Here is a 10334-nt window from a genome sequence, read left to right as displayed (position 1 = left end):
AGCCATTATTGATTTCAGTTTTATTAGTGTTTCCTTATTTATTTTTGTTTTTCAAATGCCAAGTGTTTCTCTACACAAATGCTAAGTCAAGTAGTTGAGCCAAAATTATTTACAGAAAGGAAGTACATGTGCATGTTACAGGCTTATTTCTTTTCCATGAGAATATTATACAAACCAATGTCCTGCACTACAAAAACTTATTACTATAAGTTTTGTAACAGAGGTATGTAGTGATGTCTAACTGAAACATGTAATTGGAAAATGCTGTTCCAACTGCAAAGCCTGGGCAAATTATCCCTCTTTTGAACACACACAAAAAAGAAAAATCAGAAAAGAATTCTGATGCATCTTACCAAATTTCAAGAGGACTTGTGAGTTTATAATTATGACAATGATCAAAGTGAAGAAAATCATTGTATAATTTACATTACTGGTGGCTAAGAAACATTATTACAGAACATGAAATTATTCAGTGCAATCAGTGGTTTCCCTGTTAAAGTAATACTTACTTGTATGTTTAAAACATTTTTTATAATGGGAAGTATTTTGCATATAGTTTGTGTTTATATATCAAATAATAACCCTGACCTTTGTCCCATCAAGACCTATTATATGATGGAAAACGTTTCTTGAATTTGTGTATTTTATTGAAAACTACCTATTTAAAATGATGAACTTGAAGTAGCAGATCTCCCAAACAGCTTTCCAGTTTGTTTTTAATTTATTACTACAATGTTTTTAACTTCAATACACATAACCTTAAAGAAAAGTTTAAAAAATGTTTTATCTAAGCTTCTTGAAAAAAAATGCAGAGTTAAAAATCACTCGGAAGGTAACTTTCATAATGTTCTTTCAAGGAACATTAAGATACTTTGTTTGATTGCCTAAAATACTTGATAAACAAAATAAAACAAAAAAAATATATATATACATACATCAATAATGTTTTCCAAACTAAAACCTATATTTTGTTGCTTTTTTTTATATGAAGGTACTTTAAAACAAAGTCCTAGCAATTTGGAAATGCTCATAACCTTAGGGGTATTGAATGAGAAATGAGTTTTTGTGCAATTATCATTGTAGCAGTTTCATATTAAATGCAAAACTACTGTGAATTCACAAATTAAAATGTCAATCAAGCACTCATAAATTAATCTTGATTTACACATAAAACACAAATTCAGAAGAAAAAAATCACTTATTGTACATTTTTTTAAATTTAGAGTATATGACTTCTACCACTTAATTTTTTAATAAATCCAATCACATAACCTAACCCTTATACACTGGATACTTTTGGAGATAAGAGTGAATCATCAAATCCCAAATATCTAATAACAAAAAACCATTTACAACCTGCATCAGTATAAGTGCTTTAACAGATTCTGGGTTTATCTTTAATCAACATCAGACTCTTTTGAAGATGGAAAACTTGCTTGAAAGGAGATAATCTGTTGAAAGTGGAACAACTCAATGTTGTTTCTGTAGAAAATAGTATAAAATACTTCATTCCTTCATCAAGTACATACAAACTTTACAGACATCACACAACTGTTCCTCTCCTTTTAATGAAAAGGGCCTTTTACTATCCCTGAAACTTGTTAGATTATTCTGGTATGTATTGCATCTAAATTTTAAATGTTTTGTTTCTTAAATTAACATTTTGCTAATTCTACATTTATGCAATAATCTGTTATGATCACTTTGACACAGATTTTTAACTCAGGATGTCTTGTTATATAAAGGATCCAGACTCTCCAATAAGAAGTCTTCATTACCAAAGGAGCATCCACTGCTGAAATCATCCTAAAAATCAGATAAGCACAAACGTTTATTTTGCTGAAACCTCAAAATTTTGTTATATGTCACTTGATTCAAGTACATTAATTAACATAGCAGTTACACATACAAGACATACTTATGAAGAAAAATGGTGGTCTTTTTAAAGTAAATTAAAAAAGAGGTTGAAATGTAATAAATCTTTTAACACTACAAGGATTCTAGAATATGAAATTCACAAATAGTAAAAAATAGTGACACCTATAATTCTGTATTTCAGCATGCATGTAGCCAAATATTCTTATACTGTGTTTACATAAATCTCAGGAAGCATCCTTACAGACCCCTGCTCCCAAAAAAACAAACAACATTCTGTGTTTTAATGGAAAATTTCCATCTCTGCCTTACTAATATTAGTTCTGTTATTTCTAAAAACCACAACTTTACAGTCAGAAAAAAACTTCTAAACCTTCAACTTTTGAATAGCAAGCATTATCTGTACAAATAAAATATTCTACATAGCTGCAATGCCAAACACTATGAAATAAAAATGTTGTTAAACAGGCTGTGCAGAAAGTTAAGTAAACAATATTAATTACATGTATTAGAGAGGAGCACTGAACTTATGCTACAATGACTACTAGAATTCCATTAGATCAACAAAAGTGCACTGCAGAATACATGAAATATAATGTAATGGGCTTCAACAATTCATAAATGAATTTGTTAAGTAATTAATTTCCAGATGTCATATATTTAAATAATAATGGTTCACTATTCTACTGACAAAAGAACTTAAAAAACAGCATAGAAAAAGGAACAATATTTATAATATACTAATGTGTCTAGAAATAAAATATGATTCCAAACTGACAAAAATGCAAAACTTAAAATCAAAGTATTAATCTTCATGTGATATATCAATTAATAAACACAGGGAAATAGAAAAAAAATGAAAGAAGATTTAGACTTCAAAAAGAGGCTGACAGACAATAGGTATAAAGTCTTTTTTTTAATTTGTAGGTTTCCCAGTGCCTTGAATATAAATATAGGTTTTGCAAACATATACATACATACACAAATATATAGTTGTATAGGCTTCTGTGTTATAAGTGTTGTAGCTTAGCTGGCAGTAAGAATATTATGTAAATGTTGAAATCCTATGTACCTTTCAGTGAAAATGTACAACTTTGAAATATGTACAAGCAGTGGGAGGAGATACGAGCTTTACCCCACAATTTGTAATTGTTTAGGTAAATTATGAAATAAAAATGGACTTTTAAGCTTTGCATGTCAAAAATATAGGTCTTACAGCTTATATAGACTACTTCTATAAATACATATGTTGACTTTTAAAAAATAGGCTTCTTACAAGTTTTATTGATAGTATAGTCCCACTTGGAAGGTTTGAATTTCTTATGATTAATAATGGAATAGTTTGTATCAAGTTAATTTCCTGTTATTTATTCATATTTTACTAAGGAGCCTAGTACATGTTACATTTTAGGTCTAAATGGAACCTGTGCTCTAAATACATAAATACACCATAAATCAGAATACTAAGCTATTACATATACATACCAAAATAGCCTTATCTAGATTGAGAATTGTGAGCATGTTGGATTTGAATATGCAAATCAGTTTAGCAGGTACTTAGCTAACTAAGCTATCATGCCTCAAATGTCTCAGTTCCCATGACATAGTGTTAAAGATGGACTTTGATAGATCAGTGTGCCATTTGTAAAAATGCTACTTTACATGTAATTTTAATGTATTTTTTACTCAAAATACTGAATATCACAAAATCATTATGACTAATATAATGCAATGTCTGGTTATTAAAACGAATGATTATATTAAACAGAATATTTTGAATTAAGTGCAAAGGTGAAGAGTAGATAAATTCATAGACAGATTTGTTTCCTGTTAATAATCTAAGTAAATTGAAAATAAGTTTAAATACTGGCATAGTCACATTAGGTAAAACCATCTGTCATCTGATATTATAAAATTATGAAGAAAAATTCCATATAATTTTTAAATAAACAAAACTTTTCTCACCTTCATTTCTGATATCCTTTTATCGAAAGCTCCAATACCATTATCCAGTTCTTGAGGCTTTAACTCAAAAGAATTAAATTTTCCCATTCCAAATGGATCTTCAGCAACATTTGTTTTACTTAAATGAATAAATGGTTCTGCTCCAAACAAATCTTTACTTTTCTCAGTTTCATCAGATGACACTTGACAGGAAAAAGAAAACATTAAACATCAATAATAATATGATAGTATGATTTTAAATTATATGTTGATTTGAATATCTAAATTCTTTAAAGCACTTAAATAAATGTATTTAGAATTTTAAACCTAAACAATTACTTATTTAACATGAGCTAAATGGCCAAGTCAGAGGCCCACCCCTAGGATTCAGGTACAATCATATCTGATTTTCAGTTACTGACCTCAAGGAAGGAAACAGCTAGCAACATCTCTGTTTCTACAAGAGCTTAGTCTGACTCATTGAATAAAATACTAAGATTGGCTGTAACTTTTATAACATGCCCACCACTAAATGCGTGTCCAACAGTATCCCATCCTTGACCCTTCACTCTGAGGCCTGATACAGTAACCACCCACGACAGCCCTCAATTAAAGTTCACAATGTGTTAACATCACTAAGATTTAATGACTAGAAACATTTTCAATTACTAGGTGTTGTTAATTCAAGTATTTGGGCTAAAACCAAGTATTCACATGAGTGAAGTATGTGTGCATGTTACAGGATTTGTTTGTTTTCTTGAATCAAAAATTATGTTATTGTTATCAGTTTAATAATAGTGTTAAATAAATATGATATGAATTCATAAAGGGAAACGAAAAAATCTGTGTGATGGTTTTAAGTAAAATTTACAAGATTATATTTATGGTTAATAATCTCAGTGTTTTTTGTTTTTTTAAGCAGGAGCATAAACATATATATTTTATTAAAAACATAATTTGCAACACTCATCCAAGAATTTATACTGTCTATTTAAACTTTTATTAAGAGTTTTTAAAAATAAATATTGGCACATGTAATTGATAACAAAATATGTCTAAAACTAAAAACTTTTCTTTATAAAAAAAAAATTACATTCGAAATTACAAAAGACTCAAGTTTCCACAATGTTGTGACAAAATAAACATAATGTATAACATTCCTCTTGTTTATTAAATATCCAGACCTATTAAAATCAATTTTTCATTCTGTAATGTGTTATTTTCATTGAATTTTTTATAATGATAAAAAATAATCATTTAAAAAAAAACAAAAAAACATCCAAACTCACAGTAACCTAAAACATGGGATACGTCAAAATTCTAATAACCTAAGTTTCATGTAAATAACATAATCATAATTCCCCAACTAAGCAGTACTTTGAAAATGAAAGCCCTTTACTAAAATATATATACAAATACAAAAAGAAGAGTAAAAATGCTTTAACACACAAAATGGTAGCTTTACCTTGTATTTGCTCATTTTGAATATGATTTATCCCATTAAGTGGAACAGGTTCAGTTCTTGCATTAAAGTCTCCTGTGTTATGAAAACTGAGGTTTTCTATTGTATCACCAACATGTGTTTGTAAACCAAAATCAGATAGCTCCATCGGAAAAGTCTACAAAGAAGTTCACACAAGGGTATAACATAAATGTTTTAATTTAACATTGCATTTTGTATTAGTAAAACCTTAGCAATGCAAGTGAAAACAGATTATGATAGAAATAAATTATCAACATATTAATTCAATGAATAAATCATTTAATAATATTTCTTGAATATTAGTTAACATTTTCCTTACTTGAAAGTGTGTTTGAAATAGATACTCACCCCTCCACGAAATATATAGCTAATTCCTCCCACTATTGTCAAAAAGTTGTAGCATATGTGTCAAGTCTTTAAATTAAATTCTCACCCTTACATATGATAATGTATACTGCATCAGTCTCTGATGTAATCAACATTATACTAAACCCTTCCACCAACACATCCTCAATGTGCAGTACTTTCATTGAGCAATTTATGTATACCAAAAGCTCATTCTTGATGAAGCAAAAGACACACACTGGAAGTGGAGAGGAAGAGTGCATGGTTCCATAGAGAGGTGAATATCTATCTGAAATACATTTTCAGGTAAGACAAATGTCAACTTCAGAAATGCTACTTAACTTTCTATAGAACAAATAGCTAAAATCCCACACTGAAAGGATAGTGCAGGAATAAGTGCAGATAAAAAAAACTTAAATGATGAGCTCCTTTCTACTAAGAATATAGTGAGAAAGAGAAACTCATGGAATGTGCCATACATACTAGTAGAGTGTGGGGGATGGGGAGGAACTAGTGGGAGCATTACTTAGTGGGAAAGTGGATCCATTTCAAGTGGTAAAAAAGAAAGGTAGTCAAAACAACCTCCTGCATGGTACTAAAATGTTGCAAAAGTATATGGAATGTGATGATTACTCAACTGGTCTGTATATTTCAGGGAGTTGGCAGTCTATGTATATGTAATGTGGCTAGAGCAATAAGTCAACCCATACAGTATGTGAAAGATACATAAAATAAACTGTCTGGATAAATCATTCCAGACCCATATTCTAAGGAAAACACAGACAGTTGTTTACAACAACTGGAAATTGTCTAGTTCATGGACTAGAGAATGAATGGCTTCTACTACACTTCCAGATAAACATCCATGCCCAATTTCTGAACAAGGGATGCATCTGTTTATTTCATACCAGTGGGATTGCACCACACCAAAGAGGAACTCTCCATATTGACCTTCCCAACAGCTTGGTAATATAGAAGAACGAGTTCTCCCACATCACAAGAAGAAAATAGGAGGGAGGCATTCATATAGGGAGAACACCAGAGAGGTACATATATACCTAACAGGAATTATCTATCATCTGCATATGTTCCCACACTGAGATACTGTACAATTGAGTTATCATGGCAGATGAGCTTAACATTTTCTGATATCTCCTACTCAACACATATATTGGGAGAGAGTAAAGTATTGCCTGTGAGGCAACACTAGCCATGTGATGGGTTCCATTGTACCCAATGTATACACACAAACGTTCACATATATACAAATACATATTTTTGAGTTTGAGTTGGTTGCTCTTCTGTGTGGAATCTGCAAGAAAAAATAAATAAACAATTCACACCTTTAGAGCCCTTTGGAAGAATGGCTATTGGAGGGAGACAAAACCCAGAGATAGAAGAAACTGTGAGGTGGTGAAAATAATGTAATATTAAGGTAACATATACCCACCTGCAATATCACAATCAGGAGATATGACAGACAGACAGATAAAAGAGAAGAAAAGCTCTGAGATTATAACATTTATAGGCGGTGACATGAAAAAGATGAAAATAGTCCACTTGAATAAAGGAATATATAAGCCAAATGAGTTACTTAAACAATCAGTCAAGGCAGAAGGAGATAAGTCATGAAAAGAATAGAATCCCATGGAAAAAAAAATACTATGTTGATTACCTTGTAAGGGAGCAAAAACAGAAAAAAGGAGAGGACAAGGATCTGAATGATCATTTAGATAAGACAAAGAAGGGAGGGTTATTTGAAAAAACATCCAATTACCTTTCTGAACAGTCCAAGTCTTTGGGAGGAATAATGGTCTGGAAAAAAAATCAACTTGTCCTTGGAGTAAAGAATGAAGGAGATGTCCAAATCAAAAATATCAGAGTGATGTCTCTTGCAAGAGAGAAGAAGAAAGTTTGGTATCAGAGAAAAATGGTACAAAGAATAGGTGGCCAAAAGTATAAATGTAGGACATGTAAGAGCTCTGAGAGCTAAACACAGGTTCCAGTAAAGAAGAGTAACCAGATGAGGAGGATGACTGATTAGAAAGACTTGGAAGATGTCCATAAGAACAAGAGAAAGAAATGGAGAATGGCCAGAAAAATATCACAGTCATCAACAAAGCCATACTGTAATAGACGATCAAAGAAATGGATACACCACCCTTGAAAAGTCAGGAAAATTTGTAAGTGAGATGTGGAAGAGTTGAACAAATGGTCCAGTATTTACAAATCCTACATTTAGGGTGATAAAATGCAAAGAAGGAGCAAGAAAGAAAATGGGCTACTCTGCAAGAAAAATCTGACTGCCTTGCAAGAGACTGTGACAATCTGACTTGAATATTTCATCACATATGGGTGTATGTGGTAATTTGTAACTTTGTTATATTTATTACTGTTGAAAGTTTATCAAACTACAGTAAAGCTTCACAGAAGATACAAATAGTATTCTGCAAATTATACATGCATCATAAACTAAACTTATTCAAATACATTAAAATTCAAAACAATTAGTACCTCATTACGACACTTCTCATCTTCATCAATTTTGTCTTTTGAAGATTGCAATTCTGAAATTTTCTTATTTAGTTCAGCATTTTCAACTTCCAGTTCCTGTACCTGGATTTATTCAGTGTAAAGAAACACCTGTTTAAAGTGTCACAGAAGTAACTCAACACTGAACAATCAATACAATATGATTTTTCAGAGCTGTTATACAGTATAATTTAGAGATGATACCATTTATATGCTAATAAATCAACATCAGTAACAAGTTCCTCCCCTCAATAAAAAAAATTAAGAGTAGTATGTTATAACTAAATTGTTCTTTAATCAAAACAACAGAGATAAAATGAAAATATACTTTACATGCATTATTAATTTGCTAATCACAGTTAATGAATCAGTATCACTGAAAATATAGAACTAGCTACAACCCAAGTAACACAAGTTCAACTCAAAGTACAGACATGTCTGAAAGAATATAACATATTGCAAGAAGAGATACTTCTTGTGAGTACAAGGCCTTTTATATTACTAATGCCTGCACCTGTGAAGTATACTTCTGATCAGTTCACAAGTGGCATTATGTATGTGCATTTGTGTGTTGGGAGGGGGTTTCCAATCCTGTTGTTCAATCAATGCATCAGCAGGCAATAAAAACAATAACATATTATGGCAATGCTGTACAGAACACCCAAGAAAGTCTAAAGATTTTCTATGAGATTTTTTTATCTTAATTAAATCACTTGTCCATATTATGGCTATACTGTACATGCAACTACATTACATTATACTATAAAATACTTTATTCTACCCCTAGAATTAATTCTTTGCTGTGATTGGCCAAGAACAGATCACTTGGCCTGAAAAATGTTAAATGTTGCCTTGAAAAGCTGGTCAACATCACATCAATATTACCTGGTTATCAATACCACTGTCATTCATGTGTGACATAGTAGCAGAACTTTGCAGACAATTTTTGCAGCACAGAGAAAACATGATGATTCATTTAGACTTAATTTACAAACAATGTTGAAAATCTTGCCAGCATTCTAGGCACATTTTCGTTGAAGTTAAACAGATGCATACTTTATACATTTATTGGTATGACCAAATTATGATGGGCTGTTATATTTTGAAAAATAATTTCTAAATCTTACTGATTTATTATTAATTCCCAAAACAAGGTCAAAATCTTCAATGAAATATTAAATTAAAATACAGATGGAGGCTCAAGGATGTAAGTTAAATATATTATATGATAGCACTATAATTAATCAGATTTTAGTAAAATTGAAAACAGAAGGTGGGAAGGGTAGAATAATTATTAACTGGTAATTTTGAGCAACAGGTCATTAGTTGCCCTTATAACCAGTCAATAATTGTTCAATATAATACAGAAGTTAATTCACCTTTTTTTTTAAGATCATGTAATTTTTCTTCATTTCCATGTCTCTCCCTGAAGAATCCATAAAACGGGAATATGCCAAATCAAAGGCTTGTCCAATTGTTAGAGTTATTTCTTTTGACTGAAAATTAAAAAGTAAATACAACATTATTACTTCTACACTATCACAAAAACAAATGGATAAACTGCCATTAACAAATTTCAAAATAGAAAATAAAAATATGATTTCAAATTACAATTATATATATATTCATGTATGTATAAAATGATAAAAATTAATATACACTTTGACAGAACTTACCCGTTTGTTGCTAAAAAAGACAAAACAACTATGTTTTCCAGTTTCTTCTTGAGCAATAAAACTGATGAACCTTTTGTCTGTATTGTCATCAGCACAATAAGATATCCGATGAAGAGGATGTCGGTAGAAAATTTCCTTTTCATGCAAAAGAAAGCAATAGCAAATGAATACATATTTGCAAAGACTTGATAAAAATAAACTTGTAATTTTCTAAGTATGATACAAATAAAATCTTTTCATTAGCGTACTAAAATGTAGAATTCAAATACAAAACTTGTGCAAGACATTAAAGTAATGGATTTTCTAACTGCACATATACTGATTTTAGCAGTAGTTGAGGCCAACACTTTTCACTAGTTTAAGAAGAGAATCAGTGATTTCCTGAAAAGTAAAGGATGAGTGTTTAAGGACAGCCTTGAAGCCCCTGTTGTCCATAGGTTATGTAATGTTATTTAAAGCAATTTCAATTCTTCAATGGG

At 30.6% G+C, this 10334-nt stretch overlaps 1 protein-coding gene across 4 annotated transcripts in view; it reads right to left on the bottom strand.

Moving 5' to 3' along the window:
* Positions 1–65: 65 nt before the first annotated feature.
* The window catches only part of LOC106475470 (PTB domain-containing engulfment adapter protein 1-like), a 16590-nt gene continuing 6321 nt past the window's right edge, over positions 66–10334 (bottom strand). For 3 of the 4 annotated variants that reach the window (XM_022379563.1, XM_013936152.2, XM_022379566.1), the window contains 6 exons: positions 9856–9990; positions 9559–9675; positions 8162–8263; positions 5285–5438; positions 3841–4022; positions 66–1806 (listed from right to left, as the gene is read on the bottom strand). In XM_022379563.1, coding sequence (XP_022235271.1) covers positions 1723–1806; positions 3841–4022; positions 5285–5438; positions 8162–8263; positions 9559–9675; positions 9856–9990 — 774 coding nt within the window. In that variant the 3' untranslated portion in view covers positions 66–1722. The remainder of the gene's footprint in view (positions 1807–3840; positions 4023–5284; positions 5439–8161; positions 8264–9558; positions 9676–9855; positions 9991–10334) is intronic. The other variant, XM_022379565.1, reaches the window with a different exon arrangement.

Source organism: Limulus polyphemus, unplaced genomic scaffold (assembly GCF_000517525.1).
Source record: "Limulus polyphemus unplaced genomic scaffold, Limulus_polyphemus-2.1.2 Scaffold8633, whole genome shotgun sequence".
Classification (NCBI taxonomy): domain Eukaryota; kingdom Metazoa; phylum Arthropoda; class Merostomata; order Xiphosura; family Limulidae; genus Limulus; species Limulus polyphemus.
This window is presented reverse-complemented; position numbering and strand designations above follow the sequence as displayed.